General features: G+C 41.9%; 2 protein-coding genes across 3 annotated transcripts in view; one reads left to right on the forward strand and one right to left on the reverse strand.

Moving 5' to 3' along the window:
- LOC131685117 (hemicentin-1-like) overlaps positions 1-26,605 on the forward strand; it is a 574,669-nt gene extending 548,064 nt beyond the window's left edge. For both annotated transcript variants that reach the window (XM_058968577.1, XM_058968578.1), the window contains exon 11: positions 4,071-26,605. In XM_058968577.1, the coding sequence (XP_058824560.1) occupies positions 4,071-4,201 (131 nt within the window). In that variant the 3' untranslated portion in view covers positions 4,202-26,605. The remainder of the gene's footprint in view (positions 1-4,070) is intronic.
- LOC131680905 (uncharacterized) lies at positions 8,272-13,145 on the reverse strand. The gene is made up of 3 exons (XM_058961622.1): positions 13,076-13,145; positions 12,015-12,270; positions 8,272-9,367 (listed from the first exon to the last, which is right to left on the reverse strand). Exons 1-3 carry the CDS (start codon positions 13,143-13,145, stop codon positions 8,272-8,274), a joined length of 1,422 nt encoding a protein of 473 aa, XP_058817605.1.
- Positions 26,606-27,085: the final 480 nt, after the last annotated feature.

The following is a 27,085-nucleotide window of genomic DNA, read 5'->3' on the forward strand; positions in this document are numbered from 1 at the left end:
TACATGGAAAGCATGGTTTACGAGGGTTTCACCAGTGAACAAGTGAGGGAAGCCGTGGGGCAAATTTTATTATTTATTTATTTATTTAGTGGTTTATTAGATGGCGAAAGTATAGTATCTTATTTAAACACAGTAACTATTTCAATCTATTGAAATATGTAAATTTATGTTTCTGGAACTATTTCATGATAACTTAGGCAGTAACTGTCAAATTTACTAAACACAGTTGAGTTTAGGCTTACTTCATTCTAGTGATTTAGTAGCATCGTTTTGATAAGAATGTGCATTGAATTAATTCATCTTACGAATAGGCGATATAACTCAAATGAAATAAAATCATCTTTGTATGAACCACATGAGCAAAAAATGTATATAAATATAAGTTTTCTGTATGATATGAAATAAAAGTACCTGGATACTCAAAAGCAAACACGGAAAAATATTCATCAACCACCCTACTGATTGGTATTTTTTGTCATGTCAAGTAAGCCAGCGTTTCAAAAAAAATTTTTTAACTTATTTGGCCCGTTGACACTAAATAATTACGTTTGAAGCACCATTTTGTGCCCATATATTTCTTCGTTTCAACATTGAAAAAATCATCGTACCATAACACGGTGCCACAAAAAAAATGATGTTCTTTTAAAGTAGTCTGTTAAAGGTCATTGATCAATTGAAACCCTCAAAATTTTGATTGATATAAAAAAAACCTTTTTTTCAAGGTTTTCATCACGAAATTTTTTTTACGCGGTCATCTTCCAAATGAATTTAAATTCTCTAAATGTTCTGGAAAGAAGAAGAAATGACATTTCCAACGGTACGCTATGTTATTTACTTCTATTAAAAGAATTATGCGGTTTCGGGACAACAATCTGAAAGTACCCATTTTTATTAGGGAATGTCTTTGTTTAAGTCGAAATTTAGGGAGAACCTTGAATTCCGCATCCAACGACCTATTTAAGATTAAAATCGGTTTGGAAAATGGCAAAGTTACTCATTTTTTCCAAATTAGAAACTTGCTCGCATGAACTTTTAAGAGGACAGTTTCATATAAAATTTTCAAAAAATACTTTTTTAGCTCGATTACGTATACATTCAAAAGTATGTTTGTGAGTTTTGAGCTGGAAATTGGAAAAAATTACAATATAATTATAGCATCTTATAATGAGAGACAATACCTCACTAACCCCTAAAGAGTTCATGCGAGTAAGTTCATAATTTGGAAAAAATATCTATGATGATAAATAGGTCGATGGAGGCAAAATTGTATGCCCTCTCTAAAATTTTATTAAAACAAAAGAGCTTCTTTAGAAGAATGTTGAGTGATTTTCAAAATTTTCATAGAAAATCGCAAAAATTATGGTTGTTTTCATATTATTGATTTAAAACCGTACCGTTGGAAAGCTCATTTCTTCTTCTTTCCAGAACTCTCAAAAAAATTAAAATCGGTCGAAGAATGATCGCGTAGAAATTTTTTTATTGCCGAAAGTCCCGAAAAATAGTTTTTTTTTCCATAAATGAAGATTTTAAGGGTATTCAACATTTTTCAAACATTGTCTTGTGTTGCGCTTGGCGAGATCTAAAACCTATACTAGGTCAGTTGAAAAGTACAAAATCATTGTAGCACCGTGTAATTAATATTGAAAAAATCATCGGACCCAAATGGACAAAATATATATATTTTTGAGCCACCCTAATTAGCAGCAAAGGTAGCTCCAAAATTCAGCGTACCATAATTATTATTGAAAAAATTATTTGATCCTAAAATACATAGCTTTGAGCCACCCTAATAAACAGTAAAGGCAACTACAAATATATTTGAACATGTAAATAGAAATTCGGAGCATAACCTCAACTTTAACACAAATATGAACCTTTACGAGAAAATAATTATTTTTGAGCCACCCTAATGATTCATCAACGTTTTTCTGAAATGTTTTAATATCAATAACGATTTAGCAAACAAAAAGTCCCTCCTCTAGGTTGACGGAATATCAAACATCATCAAGCATATTTGTGCATTAGTTTTAACGATACTCAGACAGCTGCGTCAGAAAATTTTATCAAGAGTTATAGTGTTCGCCGCAGCGCTTCTTGACGTGGAAATGGTTGGACGTCTACTCCTGGAACTCTCGTACATAATGCGGGAACCCGGAGCTGTTCGGACCTACCTCAGCAAATCGCCCTTTTAGATGTCAAAAAATTTGTTGGGAAAAGGTCCTAATTGTTAGTTTAAAACCGCAGCTACATTTTGGTGCCACAAAAGTTCATTTGCACCACTCCATGGCAGTGCTAGGCGACGATTTTAAAAACTCTACGTTTTTTCAACCTTTTACAATTTTTTCCTTTTTTATTAACGACTTATAGTGAGTCAATCTTTGTCGGCTCCGACAGCATAGGTCATTAAATTGACTTTACGCTTGTCCGGACATGCCGCAGACTCAGGTGATTCGCATTTAATGCCAAAAGATCCTGACTCCTGCGCTGCAGAAGACAAAAAGCTAAGTAACCGAGAAACTCTAAGCTTGTTCATTGACCCTACTCCACGCTTTTCTAAACTTTCTTACTTCAAATCCTTGCTCTCCCTTGAGTACTATGGCTCTTAATATTTGAAAAATACTTCACCTTCCAGTCCCTTGCTAATTATATGTCGTTACCTTTTACAATGTACGGGTGATTCTGACCGTTTTTTTTATTATTTTTTATACAATGGAATTATGTTTACTTGTGAAATATTTATTAGAGAAATTCCTTAAGCAAAAAAAAATTCGTTACAAAAACTTAATCTGGTTAGTCACATCTGTCGATTGGCTCATCATGCATTTTCTTTGCTGTGGCATGTGCAATGTGCAATCGTAGCCGCAAGCCGCTGAACGTTGATTGATGGAATTTGGGGTCCGAATAGCCCCGGACGCTCGTTTCGCACAAAACTGATGAGCGTCTTTAAAATGTGTGTGTTTTCACTCAAACAAAAATTATACAATAAAATAGGAGCGTCAAGCTTTCCAAAAAACACTTACTTGTTATTTTTTCCTCCTTGAATGGTTGCTTTGATCACGGTTTCACCATTATAATGATTTTTGTTTTGAGGATTGCAAATGATGAAACACGTTGTTACTCCTTTCTAAATAAACCAAAGAATTAGATTAGAATTAGTTTCAGCTGTTAAAAATAATGTTTTAGAATAGCGGTTCCACGAATATGTACGATAGTCAGAAAGTCTTACGATTTTTTGAGAAATAGAAGGTGTCCGAATTACCCCCACTGCGCTAAGAGCCCCAGGTCCCCCTATAAATAGATCTTAGCATTACACTAAAGATCCATTGTTGCCTTGTCTTCAAAATCGTAAAGCAAAATAACTTTCGGTTTGAACACTTTACACCAGACGCCCCCCGCCCTTAATTTTGGTGTTATCACACTCAAGTACATATTTTACGATATGTAAAATGAATGGTTTCTCCTAGACCAATTTGATGAGTGTTATCAACATGCATGACTGGCATGGTTGAACTCGATGAAGGCAACTTTTGAAAGCCTAAGTTTCGTTTTCAATTTCAGGAAATGTTCCTTATCTCGAATACTCGAAATTCAGATAAGGAATTCTATAGCCATCGTATTTGGCCGGAGCACCACTTCTTGCTTCTGTAACTCACTCATCTCGACAGATCTTCGCGGCAAGAATTAACCTATCAGTTTCCTTTGTTCTTTAGACAAGGCGCTTATTTAGTGGCGTTAATTTAGCAATAACCCTTCAATTATGAATTTTCAATGTGAATATTGTAAAAGTCAAAGGAACTTTGACGATGAAAGTTGTCCCTTTTGAAAATTTTGACGCACTACAATAAGTAAATAGTAGGAGAAATTTATTTCACCGAATCCAACTGATACAGTTTCAGCATAAAATGAATTTTTTTGTTATTTGTTCTCCGGTAACTCCTGTAATAAATTCAAATGAACTATGTAAAAAATTGCACTGATAACCAAAATAACGCCGAATGACCTATCAAGGTTAAAGCCATAATTGAATAATAAGTCAAAAATCTTTTTTATTGTTCTTTCACCCCCAACAGATACCGAAATCCGCGATCTAAGCGTCACGCACCGTGGATCTAATGACAGCCCAGGGCTTCGGAGTCAACTCAGCTGGTTCGGCCTCGCCATTTTAGCATCCACCGTCACAATTCTTCGAGTATGGTTTTGAAAGTGATTACCGGTGACGTAAGTGGAGCAAAATTGCCGACAGCCGATAGTGACATGCCGACAGAGGATTGAGTAATAATCCAGCACCAGAATCTCCACCACCACCATAATCATCAGCACCTCCATAATCAGTGAACACAATTGCAGAAGCAACAACAAAATCAGCAGCATATTTTCCGTCGGTAATTATTATTATTATTATTATGATTGAATTCCAATTACAGATCGTGTTCGGTTTTTCGAATCAATTATCGAATGCGGTGAAGCGGTGAATACTCTTTTGTAGGTAGAATATTGCTTCATTTTGAATCGCCGGGTAGTTTTGCAAACAGTCAACCAAAAACCGGTGATCAATTCCATCACTTCAGTAGATGTTTTATTTTCATTGCTCGAACAACGTAGTACACGAATATAGCAAAAAAAAAATGATGAAACCAAGAAGACTATTTTTGATATGGTGAAAATGTTGATTTAAATGAAAAACGAGAAAATTATATGAGAAAAAAAACGATCGATGGGAGAAAGAGGGGCGATAAAGTTAATTTATTTTTAATTATATTTGAATTCCCAAAATGGGCGCACCACTGAAGTGTTTTTCCATTCAGCCGTTCTACTAGCTCTTTATTTAACGTTGAAGCTCAGCTCCGGTGAAGTACACCGCAGAGAGTTAATGGAAAGTACCACATGAAAAACGTGAAAATTTGCGGCCGCCGTCGACACTGAAGATCCGTCGAGAGCCACTCGATTGAATTAAAGGCAATTTAAATAAAATAATAAAAACACACAGCCTTTCGGAAGCGACCGGGCGGTATGGCAAAGGGGTCGGTAATTTATTGCGATTCAATTTCAGCTTCATTTTCGCACCACACTGTCGGCATCTTCGCTATGCGCTATGTTGGGTGGGAAAGCCGGGAAAAATTATGTACCGACTGACAGGCAGGTCACCAAGCTAGGTGAGGAATGCGTGATACGCATTTGCTGTTTTTCGCACGTCCGGGAGACTATCGACGATGAGGTGCGAGTTCCTGCGTGTGCAAAGTTGGTGGCGTGACAAGATTCATTTTTTTGTTGTTTTCGGCTGATACAATTATGAGACTTCCATTGAAACAGGATTATGAATATTTATCATCATAGCCGAAAAAGAGATATATGGCCCGAAATCTGGGATTATTTCAATTCCGTGCTATTTTAATTGATATCGTGTATCGTTCACCTTATATTACTCTGAAGCTTCTGGGAAGCCTATTGAACTTGTTTCGTCAGAAAAAAACTCCAACAAATCTTATTGTTGCCAATAAGAAAAGAACCAGTATCAATTGACACAAACACTGTATTGACATTTTCGCTCAAAACAGGTGCTCCAACCTCCTGCACGAGCCAACGCACGATCAGGATATAATTGAGAGCAAATATTTTCATCCTCATACTCCTTCCGAAACTTGTTTTCGACACGTGAACGGGAACCCTTGTTGTACTTGCTGGCTTTGTTGCCTTTTTTCGCGCCACTTTTTTTCTCGGTGGTGAAACCTGCGGAAACGAGCATAATGAACATCCACATTTATGAAAATTGGCTGCGGCTTCAGCTTTTTTCCGACAACCAAGCTGATTTACGTTCATAGGGGGTTTATTTCACAGAGCGATCTATATCTGAGGGGAACCTCACAGTCGCGGTATGCTTATCAAAGAGACACACACGCACGCGTACATTCAACGTGCTTGTCATTTATATTTTGTTGAATTAATCATCTTCGTTTCGGTCCTTCATTCGATTTCAACCAGTGAAGGCTTAGAAGTTTGAAAGCACTCACGTGGATTTATTTTTGGAAACATTAGCACAGATCCTAATCACAAGGCAATTGATGTTAGATAGAAGCAGATCCTTTATATGAAAGTTGTCTTCATGAATTCCACAACATCTGTGACACTTTGTGTAAGATGATGGATGTGATAATGGAAATAGATTAATAGAATGATAAAAAAAAGTTTGGATACTAGTGACGTCCTAAGTTGAAATGATTAAGATAAAAATAGAGAGACAGCGCGCCGACAAACGACCAAACAAAATGCTCGATGTTGTATCTTTGGCTCAAAATACGATACTGGGGTGGATTGTGCCTGGTAATCCTGCAATATGCACAGCAGAAATTCAAAACAGCTTGTTTAATCATTAATCCAAATTGTGATATGGAAGTCAGTAGTACTCTTCGATAAAGTTCTTTCAATCGACGCTCACTTGTGCCGAGACCGTAAACTTTGTAGTGTGACTTCAAGCCGACGATTTGAATCCATTGTTGGCAGAATCAATCTCTGCCTACAGCCGTTAAGCGGTAGCAATCAATTGAACGACGTGTTCAACAAAATTGAGAGTTCGCGAAACAGTATTCGGACTTTCTCGATGAATCTTTAGCGTTGAGTCACTTGGAGCTCAAGTTCACGAGGCTAACATTGATTCGAGCAACCACAGCCATACTGTGGTAAAAGCTAAAAGCGTAAAGAAATTAAAAGAGGTCTTCAATTCATCATGCCCGTAATCGAATCCCTAAACTATCGGCCAAAATGATGGGATAAAAGGAAACGTGGATCTCTTCTTAATGTTTCATCTCATTTCATTTATTTAGTTCAACATCTATTTCATGATAACACTGAATCAACAATTTGCCTCCACAATACTCGATTTGTAGCTGCAGCTCTTCAACGTCGGTTACGCCCAACACTCGCCAAATCACCTGCCTGGTCCGCCCATCCTGCTCTCTGCACTCCTCGCCTTCTTGTACCAACCGGATCATTGATCATTAGTGAACACCATCTTTGCAGGATTATTATCCGGCATTCTTGCAACATGCTGCCCACCGTATCCTTCCAGCTTTGGCCACCTTTTGGATACTGGATTCGCCATAGAGTGCAGCGAGCTCATCGTGGTTTATCCTTCGCCGCCACACACCGTTCTCCTGCACACCGCCGAAGATCGTCCTTAGCACCCGTCGCTCGAAAACTCCTAGCGCTTGCAGGTCCTCCTCGAGCATGGTCCAAGTCTCGTGCCCGTAGAGAACCACCAGTCTTATAAGCGTTTTCTACATGGTGCATTTGGTGCGGGGGGAATCTTTCTTGACCGCAGTTTCTTCTGGAGCCCATAGTAGGCCCGACTTGCACTGATGATGCGTCTTCGGATTTCACGGCTAACGTTATTGTCAGGATTCCAGGTAAACAAAATCCTCCACTACCTCGAAGGTATCCTCGTCGATCGTAACGCTGCTTCCTAGCCGGATCCTGTCATTTTCGGTTCTACCTACCAGCATATACTTTGTTTTGGACGCATTTACCACCAGTCTGACCTTCGCTGCTTCGCGTTTTAGGTGGCTGCCACCGTTCCAAAAGTTCGGGCGCTAATGTCCATGCCGTCCGCAAAGCATACAAATTGGCCGGATTTCGTGAAGATCGTGCCTCGGCTGTTGACCCCGGCTCGTCGCATCACACCTTCCAGAGCGATGTTGAATAGTATACACGAGAGTCCATCACCTTGTCTCAGGAAAAGTTCACCCGAAATCCTTACGCTGTTTTGTACACCGTCCATCTTTGCTTTGATCAGTCGAGTCAGCTTCCCGGGAAAGCTGTTTTCGTCCATGATTTTCCATAGCTCTACGCGGTCGATACTGTTGTATGCCGCCTTGAAATCGATGAACAGGTGATGCATTAGGACCTGGTATTAACGGCATTTCTGGAGGATTTGCCGCACGGTGAAGATCTGGTCCGTTATCGAACGGCCATCGATGAAGCCTGCTTGATTACTTCACCCGAACTCGTTTACTTTAGGTGATAGACGACGGAAGATGATCTGGGATAGCACTTTGTAGGCGGCATTCAAAATGGTGATCGCTCGGAAGTTCTCCACTCCAAATGGTCGCCTTTCTTGTGAATGGGGCAGATCACTCCTTCTTTCCACTCCTCCGGTAGCTGTTCGGTTTCCGAGATCCTGACTACTAACCGGTGCAGACAAGTGGCCAACCTTTCCGGACCCAACTTGATGAGTTCTGCTGCGTTACCATCTTTGCCAGCTGCTTTGTTATTCGTGAGCTATTGGATGGCATCCTTAACTTCCCTCAACGTGGGAGTTGGTTCTTTCCCGTCCTCAACTACACTGACGTAGTCAAATCCTCCGTTGCCTTGGTCATCTGTACCTACATTCTCCGCACCGTTCAGGTGCTCGTCGAAGTGCTGCTCCCATCTTCCGATCACCGCACGGTTGTCCGTCAGCAGGCTCCCGTCCTTATCCCTACATATTTCGGTTTGCGGCACAAAGCCTTTGCGGGATGCGTTGAGCTTCTGGTAGAACTTCCGTATATCTTGAGAACGGTACAGCAGTTCCATTTCCTCGCACTCTGCTTCTTCCAGGCGGCGTTTTTTTCTACCGGAAGAGGCTGCCTGCCTCCGCTTCTGTTTGTATAGTTCCACATTCTGTCGGGTTCCATGCTGCAGCATGACCGCTCGCGCTGCACTCTTCTTCTCCAAAACCGCTCTGCACTCCTCGTCGAACCAATCGTTCCGTCGTCTCCGTTCCTCGTACTCGACAATGTCCTCAGCCACGTTGGCTGCTTTTACTGTTCTCCAGCAGTCCTCTAGAGGGGCCACGTCGAGCTCTTCCTCGTCCGGCAACGCTGCCTCGAGGTGCTGCGCGTATGCAATGGCGTCATCTGGTTGCTTCAGTCGCTCCAGATCAGGTGGTCGTCGGTACCGTACATGATTCATGACGGATAGTTTGGGGCGCAATTTAACCATCACCAGGTAGTGGTCAGAGTCGACGTTAGCGCCGCGATAGGTCCTGACGTCGATGATGTCGGAGGAGTACCGTCCCTCAATCAGGACGTGGTCGATTTGCGATTCTGTCTGTTGCGGTGATCTCCAGGTGTAATGATAAGGGAGGCTGTGCTGGGAGAAGGTGCTACGAATGGCCTTGGAGGCGGCGAAATCAATGAGTCGAAGGCCATTCTCATTCGTCAGCTGGTGAGCGCGGAACTTTTCAATCGTCGGTCTAAATTCCTCCTCATGGCCTACCTGAGCGTTTAAGTCCCCAATGATGATCTTGACGTCGTGGCTTGGGCAGCGGTCGTATTCTCGTTCGAGCTGCGCGTAGAAACCGTCTTTGTCATCATCGGTGCTTCCGGAGTGAGGGCTGTGCACGTTTATTATGCTGATGTTGAAGAAACGGCCCTTGATCCTCAACCTGCACATTCTTTCGTCGATCGGCCACCAACCGATCACGCGCCTTTGCATATCGCTCATCACATCATCTATTTCGTTCGAATTAGGTGCTATTCGTTAGCCATTTCCTCACTGATGTCCTGCTTCAGGTGAAACTGAATCAGGTTCTAACCCTAACCAGTACTGTCGAAATATATTAACTGTCCACGGTTGAGGTTCGAAGTCGCGGTTGAGGTGCGAAATCGCGGAAAGTGTTGAACGCTTCGTTGGCGTCCCGGAAGCAAAGGGGAAATTAGCTGATTCGTATTCCAAGGTGATACCATGAGCCTTTACCGTTTTGTTGGAGATATATTTGATTGCTGGTTGAGTACCAATTTAATTGGCTGTCAGTCCTGCAAGGGCCTCAATGAAGAACACAGTCGCTTTCGGCCACAATCTCACTTTGTTGCTCACCTCAAATGAGTTGATTCGCTGATGGATTGGGCTCCGCCAATAAAATATTAACGTAAAACCTCTTTCGTGGACAGGTTTACCAAGGGAGCTAAACCGCTCCCAGCTTTGTCGCGATCTACTCGTATAATATCCGGAGGTGAACTTACCCTAATGCTACTGAGAGTTCCCAGGCGGCGCAATTTCTCTCAATAGCGATGTTCGTTTCATCTTTGTTTCTATATACTCGGATAGTCCGCGACGGTCTTTCTCACTCCGACCGTAAATTCCCCGGTGGTGAATTTCTACTCGTTTTCAAGATCCATTTAGCTCCCCGTTTCGTCGAGATATATTCGATCTAGTGCCGGCGGTAGGCATAGCATACTCAACGGGTCAGCAGGTAGGTTCTACGGTCTATCCGGGGATTCTGAGTGGAGCATAGCTTCCGGTTCACTGGCGCCCCAACGACCCGTCTCCGGTTGTTCGACACGACCTACTCGCTCTAGTGCTCGGTGGTGGAGCGTACTCATGAGTTACCCGGTAGGGTGTCGTAGTCGGTCTGACTAGTTCGCGTCAAGCGTGGGGTCCGGTACACCGGCGCCTCGACGACTCAAAACCGGTGATCGACGAGAGCTACTCGAGCTAGATCCCCAGGGATGGATCACGGCGACCGGTAAGGTGCACTTATTCAAACTGTCAGCTCTGGTTATTTGTTTGTTTTCTCCATTTCCTCTGCATTCCACTAATAATCTAGAGACGGCATTCCTTTTGGCGTTCTTTCTTCTTTGCACATCTCTTGTATGAACTCTCCGAGCTTAGAGCCCTGAACTAGTTTCACATTTCCTCGCATCTGCGGCAGTCGAAGGCCACTTACTCTGGTATTTCCTCTAAACCCTCGAACTCCCGGTAATAAGGTGAAGGTGCGTGATAGAACCGAAGAAGATACTTCCTGGAGTAGTCGTGACTGTCACAGGTCGCTGCTAGCTCACTGATTTCCTTCTCGCTCGTAACTTACTATGCATCGTTTGTGCTATTCTCTAGTGGATGTCACTCGTTCTCTGTACTCACTTCGACGGGGACAGTTTCCTGATGGCAATTGGACAGCATCTCTCTGCGCCACTTGGGGCCAGTAACTTTGTTCGTCAGCGCGGCTTTATGTAGTCGAAAAAATCTACAAAAAGACACTTGAAAAGATAGCTCAGGGAGTGGGATTGGGGAACCATCCCCGGCCCACTAAAACGGTTGCTCTTACTACCGAACCTGAATCCTCCCCAACACTACCTTATGGTTTTACTTTGAGGAGGAATTATTTTAAGTGATGCTAGTCTCTTCGATAGGGTCTGTATGTTCTGTATGAAAGCACGATAACTTGCTGTGGGTAGTTATTTGGTGCTCTTGTCTATGAAGACAATCTGAGCGGCAAACTATAGATTTTACAATTTACTGAACCCTTTAGCTCCCTAGTGCAATTCAGCACCACAACTTCTTGGGCCTTTTAACGCCCTATCCGGTGCCATTTAGCGCCGTAACTCATTGAGGCCCTTTAGCTCCCTTCTCGTTTGGGTCCCGACTTGTTCGTTAGGTACTCAGTGTAGTCTCCGACCACGGACCTAACCTACTCCGATGGAGAATTCCCCGGGCTGAGAAATTTTCCCGAAACTAAGCTGACCAGCTAGGTGCCGAAGTCAGTTCGGCGATTCCGGAGGAGCAGGGCGACCGGTTCGCTGGTGCCCTGATGACCCGCGACATCGCGGTCTACTCAGTCTAGTCCACGGTGGTGGATCTAGCTTACGCCGACAAAGTTCTCCTCTGTGAAAGAAGTAGTTCTCCCGATACCGATTCTTCTTCTGTCTACGCTATATTTTTCTTAGGCAAACCGGTATGGTGCCATGGTCAGTCCGGCGATTCCAGGTGGTGCGCAGCGTCCAGTTCTCTGGCGCCCCGACAACCCATACTTGGTGCTCTATCGCGGTCTACTCGCCTAATCCCCGGCGGTGGATCAAGTCTACTTCGGCGGAGAGTTTCCCGGTGGTGATTGCTCTCCCGAATCCGTCGATCGCTGTTCATCACGTCATTTTTGCTACAAGGCGGTCATGATCCACGAGTTTAGGTTGCTTTTCATTTTGTGGACGACATTATTCGGGCTCATTCCATCCTTTTCAACCATCTCCCTGCGTTTCGCTTCGAACCTTGGACATTGGAAGACTACGTGCTCTGGTGTCTCCTCAATGTTTTCACGCTCTGGGCACAACGGTGACGTTACGTGCTTGAACCAGTAAAGATGCTTCCTGAAGATACTCTCGACGATATTGTTCTGTACGTTCAGCTTTTCACTGTTTCGCTTGGTTTCCAGTATTGCACCCCAGGCAGTAGACGCCTCGAGCTGCTTCACGGATCGAAGATGTTTGGCATGATCCTCACTATTGCGTTCATTACCTTCGCCGACTTTTGCCAGACAAAGTCGACGTAGTTGTTGAAGCTCTTCGATTATCACTGCCAACTGCTTCAGTGTACACTTCGATTCAATCACGTGCCCTCTGAAGTCGCCGTCTTATGGTGAGCTACATGCAGCTTGACCCCCTCCACCAGTACTCGATCGCGTCTATTGTCTCCATTACTGACACATTCACTTCTTGAAGTGTTTCACCCATCACCGTTAGTGACACGTCGTCCGCGAAACCCACAATTTTCACTTTCCTGGGCAGCTACAATTTCAATACCCCATCGTTCATCCCGTTCCAGAGAGTTAGACCAAGAATAGCTTGTATAGCATCACTCTGCTGCGGTAGTAGCTCTTCATGATCTGACATAGATAGTCGGGGACTCTCATTCTGTGTAGCGCTGCAACGATGGCTTCCCAGATGGCGCGGTTAAGCGAATTGTTCACATCTATCATAACCACAGTATAGTATGGATCCTCTCTTCGCTTCTGTTTAGATTCCTTCTAAACGCTCTAGAACACTGTCTAAATTGTATCCACTGTCGATGCTCTTTTGCGGAATCTAACCGGTATCTCAGACAGTCCGCGTTCGCCCTTCGTGCATTTCGTCAACTTGTTAACTCTCCGGAGGTCGCACAAATAGGAGTTTTCCAACTGAATCTAGCAGGCATATAGGCCTACACGATGTCGGATCACCCGGTGGCTACCCGGCCTTTGGCAGTAACACTAGCTTCTGTACCTTCCAGATTTCTGGGAAATTGTCATATACAAACGCTGCTGTAGCACCATCCTAAACATGTCCCGATATACCAGGATTGTTTAGCTTCAGCTCAGCCGAGCACATTGCAGCTGGCAACGACGGGATCTTCGTCATCGACATGGCGATACGGTACGCGCCCGCCCATGGATTGGCTTCCGCGTCTCGGCACAGCTTCTTGTGACAATCTAACTTGCTAAGCTTGATCTCCCTGTTTTAAAGTGGCTCTAGCTTCCCGAATCGCCACCTCGCGCTCATCTCTATGTGACTCTGATCCCGCCTTATGACTCTAAGCTAAGCAGTGCGTAGTCGTCTCGTTGTTCTACTAATTGACTGGAAGTCGTCTATTGCGTGGCTCTAGTTTTCGCAGCATTGTGGCGTTACAAGCCGTCACAATCCCTCTTGTTAGATGAGCCGTATTAACGTTCTCGCTTCCGCTGTCCGGGTGAAGGATCTCAACGAAGAGGTTGCTTCCGTCTTCCACTTTCGCTCTTCGGTCATCCTTCTCCGGTACGTAATCAAATAGCCTGGTGGTCGTTATGATAGACTCTCTGCGGTCTTTCTCAAACGTGCCAACGGAACCTTCGTTATAGAATCGTACGGCTATCTTCGCTAGAGCTACCTGTAGAATACACCCCCTTGTGTTGGTTACGCTACTGCTCCACTCCACATTCCAGGCATAAAAGTCACCACCGATGACTGCCGACTTTCGGCGGATCAAATTATCGGTGAACTCGCTTCACTGTCTGGCTGAATTGTTTCACTGTCCACTTATGAGGCGCGTAACAGCTGTACACGAAGACGTCATTGACTTTGGCGATCACAAAGCCTTCGTATGAACTCTACCATGGACGTCTGCCCATAATTTGTATTGTAGCCGTTCCCATTCTATCCACCACCCAGTTACCGCGATTAGGGGAGTCTTGATGACTCTGCATTCACAGTGACGCCATAAATAGTTTCGGTCGTAGACTACCACAGCAGTTGCTGTGTGGTGTCACAGTGATTCGGATGTATCTGGATTATCCGTATTATCTCCATCACCGTTGGCCTGCAATTGTCTTCTTGTAGGTAGGACAGTTGATGGTCAATACCGTCCTCTGGACTGCAATGCATGGACTTCGGTCATTGCGTGCAGTATCTCGCAATGTAACCAGTCCACATTCCCAGCACATCGTAGATCTATCCGGGCCTTAACATATCCGTGCCAAATGTCCAAAGCCTAAACATTTGAAGCATTTTCCGCTTGTTTATTCACTCGTGGAGTGGCTCTCAATGGGCATCTCGATCATCCAACCGTAACTTTACCTACTTCCAGCGCCTTGTCAGCGGCGGTTAGCGGTTAACGAATCATCGCTGTCTGTGTTGTTGCGTACCCCTTTTTTTACAATGGAGAATGCATTTACGCACTTACCCAGTAAACGTACACGTGAACTTCCCCATGGGATCTACCCACCCAGGGCATCAGCCGGTGAGCCCACCTACCTTTCGAGGAGTTATTCCACTCACGCTGCCATCTGGCGACCGAAGCCACCCTGGTACGCCCGCGAATTCCTCTATTGCCACGCAGCTCACAACACTCCTCGTCTTCCCGGATGACCAGTCCGACTGGCAATCACATCAAGCGGTAAGTGCTCTCCAGTTTCCGAAGATAGCTGGTTACTCCCAGTGCCTCAACAGGGTTAGCCTGTTAAGGAAGATCCTCTCAAGCAGTTAGCCCGTCGTGTCGATCAGGCAGATTGGTCTGTATGCCGACGGGTCGTCTGGCGGCTTCCCGGCCTCCGGCAACAGTACCAGCTTCTGCCTTTTCCATTTATCGGGAAAACGGCACTCGTCAAGGCATCTCTGCATAGCTAGCCTGAACATGTTCGGATTCGCTATGATTGCTGCCTTGAGAGCGCTGTTTGGAACTCCATCGGGCCCTGGAGGTTTATTCGTTGCTAGGGAATTAGCCACTGCGAGTAACTCTTCGTTCGTCACCAGGGCCACTATTTCGGCCGCACCCACAATGCCTTGTGGCGCAGGAAGCCAGGGACTTGTAGCTCGAGTCGGGAAGAGTAGTCCTCGCCAACCGGTCCGGTGACCGTTCGGGGGGTGAAGAGCCCACTTTGGTCTTAGCCATCACGATTCTGTAGGCGTCACCCCGCGGATTCGCTATGGCACCCTCGCACAGGTTGTCGAAACACGCTCTCTTGCTGCTCTTAATGGCCTTATTAAGGATCAATGTCGCAGCTCGAAACACTTCACGAGAGCGGACTCTTACCTCCTCTATGCGGGCTCGTTGCATCCTACGTTTAGCTTTGAGGCAGGCTGATCGTAGGGCTCCAATCTCGGCACTCCACTAATATACCGGGCGTCTGCCATTTCTTGGTAGGGTTTTCTTCGGCATGGTGGCATTGCACGTGCGTCGCACAGCTACCAGCGCATCCCTGCTTAGACTATCGGTGTTGGCCTCCAGTCCCAGGGCCACGGTGAAAACTTCGAAGTGATTGATATTCCACCCGCGTACCTGGCAGGGATCACCCGCCCTCGGATGCTGCACACCTTAGTTGATCCTACAGCGAATTGCTAGGTGGTCACTATGGGTGTAGCCCTCGTTTACCCCGCAGTCAATGCCTGGAACCAGACCCGGGCTAACAAATGTTATGTCAATCCATGATTCGACCGCATTTCTACGGAATGTGCTAGAGGAACCATCATTGACTAGCACTGCGTCGAGTTTCGCAAGCGCCTCCAGTAGCGCTTGGCCCCTGCTATTTGTACAGCGGCTGCCCCACTCAACCGCCCATGCGTTGAAATCTCCCGCTATGACGAACGGCTTCCGACCCACTAGGTCGGACGAGAGCCTGTCGATCATCCGGCTGAACTGTTCTATAGGCCACCTTGGTGGGACGTAGCAGCTACAATGATGGATCGGGAACCGTCCCGTTGTACAAATTGCCGCCAACCTAGACCCGTCCGCCACCAAATTGTCGCTATCGGCAGGGACGTTGTACGGGTCGGATGGGATGGCGACATCTGTCCTCGACTCCGAGACCGACTACCACAGCAGCTGCTGAGCAGATGCGCAGTGATTAAGATTCAGCTGTGTGACGTTCACGGATTCTTCTTACCGAAGCCTCCCCGAAGGGACACACGGGTTCGCCCATAACATGGTTGCGGTCTTGCTTCTTGCTGGCGCAAATAAGGCATTTTGGTGCCCTGTCGCATTTCTGCGCCTTGTGTCCCTCCTCACCACAGCGACGACACAACTCTCTCCTGTCTGGGCCCTTGCAGTCGCATGACTTGTGGTCGGACTCTAGGCACTGATAACACCTGTCTACTGAAGGCGGCTGGGGTATGCTTACTGGTCATACTGACCAGTCGAGCTTCAGCTTCCCTCTCTCGATGATCTTTTTGGCTTCCGCAACGGGAAGCCTGAAATAGGCTACCTGCGTGCCAAAGAGTACAGAGGTCCGCCCAATCTCTTCGCCACACTACTCCATGTTTCGTACCCCTTCTTTAACCCGATAGCCAAGTGCACTTCACCCAGGTTGCACTGTGCCCTCAGTACGTCTCCCAGCTAGTTTACCGTCGTGGTCTCGTCATGGTCATTGCACACGATCACCGTCCCCGAACTTAAGGTTTTAACTTCTGCCTGTTCGATCAGTGATTTGGTCATAATCGCTTGCATAGTCGAGCTGTTTATCGTGGCGTTCTCCTTCTACTCGAAGAGCAATTCGCCTTTTTGGGTACACCGGGTTCTCACCACGTTATCACCCAAATCCATTAGCTCCGAATCCTCTTAAACTTTTTCAAGGAGCTCTGCATGCGTCGTCGCGTCATTAGCTTTGACCAGCACGGCTTCTCCCTTTGGTGTCTTCTGACGGACCGGAGGATTTTCTTTTCTCTTCCGCTCCACTTTTCTATCCTCCTTCCATTTTTGCTGTTTCCCCTATTTCTGCATCCAACCTACAGCGGCACCCTAACTTTCTCCCTGTTGAGTGCCGTCTTCCCTTCGGCAGTGTGAGCGTCCTCGCGCGTCTGTTCTGGCCCGGCTAGTTTTCCGTCTCCCCGCGAGGTTCTTGCCCAATTTAAACAATTTAAGGTCATCTGCGTAGATAAGTTCGTATCCAGGTGGAAGGACATTACAAACGTCATTGAAAAATAAGGAGAACTGTAAAGGTCCGAGATTGCTACCTTGGGGCGCACCTGATAAATTTATAAAGTTGTGTGATTGAATATTTCCTTGTTTGACAGATAGGAAACGGTATGATTTGAACCACTTATTGAAGCTGTGCACGGCATGAAGCTGCTGTATCTTTGCCAGTAGAAGGCAGTGATCGAGGCGATCGAATGCTGCTTTAAGAACGGTATAGACGGTATCCACTTAGGCTCCAGTTTCTATACTTTGAGTGCAATTCGAAATAAATTGTACTGAATGCGTGGCTGTCGATCTACCAGGGTAAAACTCATGTTGAACTGTCGATATATATGTTTTGACCTCGCGAAATAGCATATCGCGTACAAGAATTTCGAACAATTTGGGGCCAGCACAGAGAGAAGTTATACCTCAATAATTTACTAGGTCTTGAGATAAGCACATTTCTTGAAAACAGGATAAACTATTGACTATTTTCAACACAACGGAAAATTCGCTTGCGATAACGATTGGTTGAAAATTAGTTTTAGAGGAGCGCATAAAGCACTCGCTCATCTTTTCAAGATAATTAGCAGTGACCCCATCTGAACCGGCTGATGTCGAGGACTTCAACTGTTCAATGGCAGCAATAATGTCTTCATTAGAGAAACGAATAATATCTATATTTATCGCTTCACAAGGAACATCATGAAGGCTGACTTCAACCCTCACTGTCGTAGCCAGAATGCTTTCAAATACACCCGAAAAAATGGTTTTTCAAATAAGTTACAGATGGCACTGCTAGAACCAAGATTGTAAGAACTCCACTCTCCTTGCGCTTTCTATTCACAAAAGACTAGTCATGTTTCGGGTTGCGCTTATGGTAACACTGGAATCCGTCATAGGCTTTGTAATTGTTGCTCGCGAAAAGGAACTCTCGCTTATTAATGGGATTCCGCCGATTAGTATAGTGTCTGAGCGTAGCTGCTCTTTGTTGTTTAAATTCCAGGAGCAGTCGGTTGGACCAGACTGGTTTCGGTCTAGGGCGTGGGGCAGGGACATGTATTTTGAATAGACTTTTCAGGTAAAAGGAAAACATTTCTGTTGTATCATTCACACCAGTGGCGTAGCCAGATATTTGGTTTGGAGGGGATTTTGACGAAAATCATAGATTTTTCAAAAATGTTGGCGGGTCTATTGATGACATTTAATCTGTAGGCCGCGATCGACTGGGTACTACCGTGTTCTGCAGTAATAGCGAAATGGGATGGTGTGAGCGGGCATGGGCGCCATAACCCTACCGTAGGAAGAACTAAACACCTGTCCTGTCGCAGGTGGCGGTTGTGGTGGGTGGTGGACTACGAGACAGGTTAGGTCAAGTTCAATGAGTGGCCCAAAAACACCACTTTACTAACAATCAAGGAGAAAAGGATGAGCTGAAAACTCGCAACTTCGAAACCGTAGCAGTGGAGGAGCTTTGCTAGACAGGGCAGAAGGTGTGGAAATGCGGGGATCGAGCGACGTCACAAGAGCTGAGCAAAATGCACCAACGCGTGATTAGCGAAAGAATGTGTGTAGTGTGGATCAAAGGCCATTTCTTCAACTAGAGCATTATCAATGTGCACTGACCTCACGAAGCCAAGAAAGGTGCATTTTATGGCGGAACGTTAAGCTCGTCATCGGTGACATAAACATCCTGATAGGCCGGGGGTATTGTAAAAACCGGTTATCGCACAGGATAGTGGGTACACCTTATAAATAATGTGCACAAATTATCACGATTGATAAGTATATTATGACGAACACCTAAGTAGCGAAGCCGTAGACAACAAGAATATTGCAAGAATCAGCTTGGAGACGCGCACAGTCGACAACAGATTCCGGATCTACCTAAGATTCATGAAAAAATAGGACGGTCGAACCGCAGGCAATGATCAACTGTCATGTGAGCTACTCAAACACAGAGTAGAGGAATTGGCTAGAGCACTCCACTGGGTGCTTTAGAAGATCTGGAAGGAGGAGATTTTACCAAAGTATAGGATGTAGGGAGTAGTATGTCCCATCTATAAAAATGGTGTTAAGCGAGATTTTTGCGACTAATTACCGGTTATTCACATTCCTGAACTGCCGTTGTATGCAAAGGTGACGTAAATGCCATCGAGTATATTTTCAGGAAATCAATTTTCAAATCTTGCATGGTGCGGGTAAAAGCATGCTTTGGCCACTTTGTTTTTCGCATTTCAACAGGTTATTTTTTATTTTTATTTGAAGTCGTTTGCACTAAAAGATGCGAATTTTCGCAGTGAACTTAAAAATATGAAAAAGTTAAATTTGACCAAAGTTGCGCTGAAGCCACTTTTGCATACCAGGATAGTAAACGTCATCTACAAGGTGTTCTCCCAAATTCTTTGTTACCGCCTATAACCGTTAGTAGGGGAATTCGTAGTGCAATATGGCCTATAATGCACAAATACGGGTTGCATTCATATCTTCAACCAAGCTATTTGCAATAATATTCTTGAAAACTTTGCTGAAGACACTTTGTCTCGAAATAAGTTTGATTGGAGTTAGTAATGCATCCAACTGGAAAAATTAATCACAAAATTATGCTACTAAATACTACACCACCGAAAGCTTATGGTTTCCAAATTATGGAATCTTGGCGCCATTCAGTTCGATACCCAAATGTACACCATAAATAGCGAATCTTAGCTAGTGGCACTTTATATAAATGATAACCCAAAAAATCAAATGCATATAAAAACCGATTCTGACCTGTTAGAAACAAGCGTAAAACGCCATTTTTCATCAGTTTCTATGTAGGCGTTTTCGTTGAGCTATTTTGTTTGATATTTACATGATATTTATAGGATCCTCACTAAAATATTAGTAACAAGATCCCATTCTCACAATTTACAAAAAGTCCCCATAACGTTTAAAACATTAGGTTCTCAATATAATGAACAGATAATAAACTTCCAAAATTATTTTTTGAATATTTAAATAAACTAGTCAGCATCAAACTTTTTTTGTCTTCAATTCAAATATTTTGGTTTGGAGGGGATTTTAACCCCCAAACCCCCCCCCCCCCCCTTGGCTACGCCACTGATTCACACTGTTCGCATTATTTAACATAGTCGCCTAATCAATAGTTTGCAGCGAGTGGTTAAGACCGGCAAAATTAGTATTGGCAAAGTTCAACTCCAAATCTTCGAGTACATCTCGGCAAAAGTCTAAAAGAAGTGGATCAATAGAAGGGTGTTAATATCAATAAGCAACTCATCCGCCTGATATACATGGCAGCTTCTCGATGTTTCTTCAATAATGAACACAAAATCTGAGGTGCGATTACGATCGTTTGTTACCGTACACATCTGCAGCAAGTGCAGAAGGAACAGTAGATCTCGAAAAGGTTGAGTCAGAGGGTCGGCGTATGCATAGTCGGATGAAGTGCTTTTCCATGCGAACATTGTTGTGACTTGTTTTGTGTTTAGACGATAGCCCTTTTTAAAGCAGCGATCAGAACACCACCACCCCTTGTTTTGCCAGAAGAAGTTTCATTACACCGTATACCCATGACCAAAGACCTATAGCGAGTTTATTTCGTCGCTCAACTATGTTTCTGTCAGCATAATTATATCCTGATCTGCATCAAATGTAGCCACAAACGGCTCGTCGATCTTCGTGCGCAGTCCTCCAACATTCTGGTAGTATATTCCCAGTTGTTGAGATAAGTCATCATCGGGCGGTAGGGAACCAAAAAAATAGTGATGTAGTCAGGGTTTGAGTTGAAGATCGCTAGAGGACGGTAGCGTAACTGGAGCTGTAGAGCTGTGAGCAGACATCACTAGGCTAAGCGTTCGCTGTGTTTTTCTAGATATGCGGTCAATTTTGCCCACTGGATATGGAAATAACAGTGGATTCGGTGAATGAAAACTTAGGCGAATGTTAACGAATATTAAACAGTCAAAAATACTCAAATCTATGTTCAACTCCCAAGCTCGTAAAAGCTTTGAATTTACCCCTATGAAGTTCGCACTCCAGCTTATGTTTTTTTAATTAGGACGGAAAGTGATTTACTTTACTAACGCTACTTACTGTCAAACTGTTGAACGGTATTAAAGTTTAAAACTGACTCAGATTCATCTCAAAGAAGTCACATTAGTTAACTACGCTTTTCTTTACTGACAATCGCAGTATTCGATCCCAGTTAATGTTTTATTTCTTTACTTGAGTCTTATCTTACGGAATTTTAGAATTACACACTTTGAAGTAATAGCTAGTGTGGTTATCCACAGCGGATTTAAATTGCAACTGTTCATAAAACTTGATTGCGAAGTAAAATAAAATAAAAAGCAAACAAGTGAAATAAAATTCTTTACTACAACTGACACAGATTCCCCAAATTTGGACCTCACAAGTCAAAAAAAAACTTTTCACCGAACAATTTCCCCGCATACAGGTGGTATCAAATAAGTTATAAGCAACAAGGAATAGTTACCATCAAAATACCAACCAGACTCTCAGAAGACCGGAGAGCCCAATCCAAATCTTCAAACATCTCCATTATTCCAGAACAGTACCTGGGCCAGGTGGGAATTTGGTTTGGTCCTGGGAAATACTACACATTCACACAGCCGCACAGACATTTAATTTATCAGTTCTCTCTCGGAACAAGGAGACGGAACAATTTTAAGCCGGAAAACCACCAGCCACGTCGTCGTTCCGAAATGGACCAGGGAAAAGTTTTTTTTTTTGCGCAAGGAAGTCCGTACCATTCTTCTCGTGCTTCAGTCTATCGATTCTGTTGTAGCCTGGTGTCGGCGAGGGGATTCGGGTTTGTTGAGGTAGGGTAGTGAGGGGCCTAAAAACGTACAGGAATTTAGATGTAGGGGAGGTGTGCCTCAGAATGGCACTTACAGGTGTTAAAAAGGTTTTTGTACATTTAACAGTGTTTTAGTACTTTTATCACACTGCAGTCAGAATTGTTGCCGTGTTCTTTTGACGCCATTGAATTTTATTATTTCCATATCAACTTTTGGATAGGGCTAATATGATTTTTAAACAAACTTTTGTTTTGTTTTTTTTTTTAATTTGTTATAATTTTAACACAGAAAACATTTGAAATTGATTCTACCAAGTGTAAAGATGTTGATTCATGTGAATTTTTCATGAAATTACACTCGGCAGCGGAATAGTGAACGAAATAAGTTTGCTTACAAAAATCTCATAAGCTTTTGAAGAATTAATATTGATTTTAACTGCTACGCGTCCATGTTTATAACTTATAAACTTAAAAACAATGGTTTGTGCAGGTTTCGCTAACAAATTCAAAAAAAATCCCATTGCACAGTGGTCCAGAATGCAAATTTAGCAGGAATTTTAACTTTTTGCTAAAATTAAATGATTTAGCCTTACATCATGTTTGGCAAAGTTGTTGTACTTTACAAGGCCCTTCTTTTTGTTTAAACCGATGCTAGGGTGGTTCTAAATTTTGCACGAGAAATTCAAATGTAAGCTTTAGGGTGTCCCTTAAAAAAACGGTTTTATTTCTATAACTTTTGAAGTTTTTATATTACGCTAAAGTACCCTTTGGACAACTTAAAGATTATTTTAGGGCACATAATTTACTTTAAAACACCAACTACTTAACTTTTTTCGTTTTAAAGTTATAAGAACTTTTATATAAAAATATAACTTTTTCAAATATAATTATCTTCGATTCGGTCACTAAACATTGAATACTGTTGCTTTCATATGAAATAGCATGCTTTGTAGTATAGATCACCAAAAAATGGCAAATATGATATTTTTATATCTTGCAATATTTACTCAAAAAATAGTTTATTTTTAGTAAAAAGTATATATAACTTTCTAAGGAGCGAAGCTAGAGGTTCAATATATTAAGACAAAATGTTCTCCTTCAAAATATCTCAAAGTATTTCTAAAGTGATCTTAATGAAAAATCAAAACTGCAAAAATTAAACAAAGAAAACCATTTTTTAAGAAACACCCTAATTTTTTTGGTAAATTTCTTGTAAAATTAAAAGTATACGACATAGAGTTTCTGTGTCTTCGACAAAGTTTTTCAAAATTTTATTATCTTCAATTTTGTGGAAGCCAGCGAAACTCTATCTCGAACCATTAAAAAAATTATTTTTCTGATTTAAAAAACATTAGAACCACCCTACCCACTATTTAAAATAATAGAAAAGTATTGTAAAGTGCGATATTTTATCATGAAAACGAAACTACATTTTTTATGTTGTTCACCGTGAAAGTAATTTAAACATATTACAAAGAGTCAATTCATGAAAAACCAAATTTTTAATATAACTTTTTCAGTTTTCATTTTTTTACAACCTATCCTTCAGATGTTTTTCAGCGTTTTTTAAGACGAACATTTTCTTCTAATACATCAAAACTCTAGCTTTTATTGTTCAGAAGATATATGCACTTAATATTTCAAAAATAGATTTTTTAAATCAATTTTATGAAATTTAAAAAAATATCGCATTCGCCATTTTTTGCTCAATTATAACTCTAATTATGACCTTATTTATAGTTCAAAAAGAATTATCTTTTATTTGCCCCAAATGAGGGATATTGTTATTCAAAACAACCCCATTTTTGGCGAAAAAGGGCTCATAACTTTTCAACGCAAATAGCTAGATATACAGCGCCATGAAACAAATTATTCAATCTTAATATTGTCTGAAGACTACTTCAGTTTTGAATGAATACAGCAAAAGTGATTGGAATAAAACTGTATTTCGAAGAAACACCCTAAGCTCCGACTTTAAATTTATTGTAAAATAAAAAGTATGACAGATAGAGCTTACATGTCTTCAACAAACTTTTCCAAAATTTGTCGTTCTACAACTTCGCTGAAGGTCGTTTGGCTCTAGCTAGAATGATTAAAAAGTTATTTTTTTATCTTGGTAAAATTAGAACCACCCTAACTGTTGTTTTAACAAAAAGAGGGGCTCATAAACTACGAAAACTTCTCCAAAAACTTAACAAGGCTAAGTTGTTTAGTTTTAGTAAAATCTCAAAATTCCTGCTAAATTTGCATTCTGGACCACTGTGTATTGCTGGTACTGTTACCCTTTGATTGTTACTTTTATCAGCAAAAAATAAAGTGATTGTTTTTTATATGAACCTTTTCTGCTGGAACAGTGTTACCAGTTCAGCTAGCGACGAAAAACCAAAAGTTGTTATATGTTATTTGAATTGTAATATTGTTGAAAATTGAAGCAACTTGTATACTTAGACAGGCTTTGGCCATCATTTCATGAAATTAAAATATGTTAACCCTTTCATGCCCAACTTTTTTCTAGTGTACGTAGGGTTTCAAAACTATTTTCCCTTGACGAAGGTGGGGTCAAGAAACACGAAAAGCCTTTTTTTTTCATAAAGATAGGTGCTTCCCTCGCAGTGCAAAAAGCTGCTCAATTTTTACCTCCAAATGTTCAATACAATTCTCCTAGATTTTTTACAATAGTCCACTTGCGTGGAAAACGTTAACAACAACAGTCTAAATTGATAAGTTTGGTCAGTTTTCAATAATATTGCAACATAACGAAGATACATGAAAAAATTATTTTTCGTTGTCAGCGTAAACTGTCCCTGGCAGCACTGCTCCATCTGAATCCAATCAAACTAATTGCAATAACTTCAGTTCCAGAGCTGATCCTTGTAACTGTTAACAATTAAATGAAAGACAATAGTCACATTTATCAGTCTTACTTGTTTTTGTGAGCAAATCTTACCTCAATTAAAAATTATCACTGTTCAAAAACGTTGTTGTCCACAAACAACATGGGAATGAATGGGTTAAATAGCCAATAAAAATTGTAATAAGCATCGGAGGGTGAAAACTGAGCAGCTTTTTGTACTACGAGAAATTCAGTTTAGATCACAGCCAGCTGTTTTTGTTTTTGTTGATCCCAAAATTTCAGGGATTTTTTTGCAATTCTTTAGGTTATAGTAAAAATATTGTCATGAAAGCGTTAGAATCTATAAATGGCATCATTACTTTCGAATATTGTCATAACATTTCGAAAGTTCAGCTCGAACCTCTGGACGTATTCTTTGCAATAACTATTTTCACTGTTTATACCTTTTTTTTGTTTCAAACACGATTGACGCAGATATTTAATAAAGAGATTTCGCCGCTCTTTAGTTAAGTTGCTGTTGGATATCCTAAACCAATAAACTTAGCGTCAAAGAGTATGGAAAAATGCGTCTTTATATCAATCTAAAGCTTAAGGAATACTTCTAAAAACTAGACACTGTATCGTTCTAAAAAATTTAATTGTAGCTATATTAATTATGTTCATTAATTAGAAACCGGATAGTGTCCTTCCAACACCCACTTCCCCTACGGGCAAAAGTTTTGTCCGGAGAAAGAATTTTACTCTTCCCCTTCAGTGGACCAACCTGTCAGTGGTTGGAGACGAATGAATGCAAACGGTTGCATACTTTCCTGCTTGGCCAGCAGCACGAAGTCGAGTGTCGAAGGCGGCGGTGCAAAAATTGTACCTACTTCTCTTCTCTGTCTGAAAACGTCGGCCAAGACCAAGAGAACTGACGGTGACGGTGGTGGAAAACTTTTCAGTCTTTGCGTGTCACGTGATATGTAGGAGGTTTTGATGTTTGAGTTTTTTTATTAAATTGTTATCAGTTGAGGAGGTACCATGGATAACTTGAATCAATCATAGAATATAATCGTTGTCTCCTGTGCACATATTGGTGAATCAGATATCGGACCAGTCGACCGAAATGCGAATATAAGAGCAAAATGAACACTTCACATGAGTGCAGATGAAATGTAAAAAGCCTACAAAATGTTGTCCCAAATATGATTGTTTAACCTTAGTAAGTGTAAACGGATCCAAGTAAATTAAAAGAAAAGCTAGCAAATAAAATCTATTAGATAAACATTAGCGAAATCGAATGTTATTTATTTCCAAACAACAATAGTAAGAAAGAAAAATCACTCGCCTCTAAAAATCACTGAAGAACCTCTCACACACACAATGAACAAAAAGTTTATGAAGAAAATCAATCACTTTTCACACTTTACTCATAACAATTTAGAAGGTAAATGAATCCAAACTGGAAAATGGGTAAAAAAAGAAACAGCCGTACGTTTAAGAGTCCTAAGTGTATTATTTAGTCAGTGTAAGATATCTAAGTAAAACTAGAGAAAAAATGTGTATAAGTGAGCAGATAAGTAAATTCAGTGTTCCCGAAGAGCGGAAACTGTGGCAGCGCGAAAAGCAAATATAAAGAAAATCCTTTATATGAAAGATATACTTTTTATGAGATACTTGTAAGAAAACAAAACAAAGACTAAAAACCTTAGATGCACTTTTGTACATAGAAGCAACCACCCAAAGTGAAGAAATAAGAAAATAAAAAAATCTATTTCAAGAATAAATATTATTACAAAAAAAAACAAACGGCAAAGCAAATCGTGTATATCCTTTGGTAAAAAAAACCAGTTAGTAAAACCAACATTTCACTGTGCTGGATCTGGTACAGTGAAATGATTTGATTGAAATTTGTATTCGCTCGGGAACAGAAATCACAAATCCCCAACTAAATTCAATCGTTTTCTGATGGTTCAATCGGCACATAGAACAGTAGAAAAGTAACCCAAACATTTGCGATAGAATCAAGTTTAGTCTTTTGTTGACATCCTGTTCAGCCGCTGTGGAAAAATGACGCCAGTTTATATTTTTTATCCTAATTCGTCAAGAAAAATGGTAAGCACTAACAGTGAATCTCGAATAGTGAGTGATGTGATGGAGGCAGTCGATAAAACCTGTTACAAGGATTGAACTATAAGGATATTATGTAAGAAAATTTGCTGAAATAAAGAGGTATAAAATGAAGAGAAGCAGTGTTTATTATCGGTAGAAAAAAAAGAAATTCT

This window comes from Topomyia yanbarensis, chromosome 2 (genome assembly GCF_030247195.1).
Source record: "Topomyia yanbarensis strain Yona2022 chromosome 2, ASM3024719v1, whole genome shotgun sequence".
NCBI lineage: Eukaryota > Metazoa > Arthropoda > Insecta > Diptera > Culicidae > Topomyia > Topomyia yanbarensis.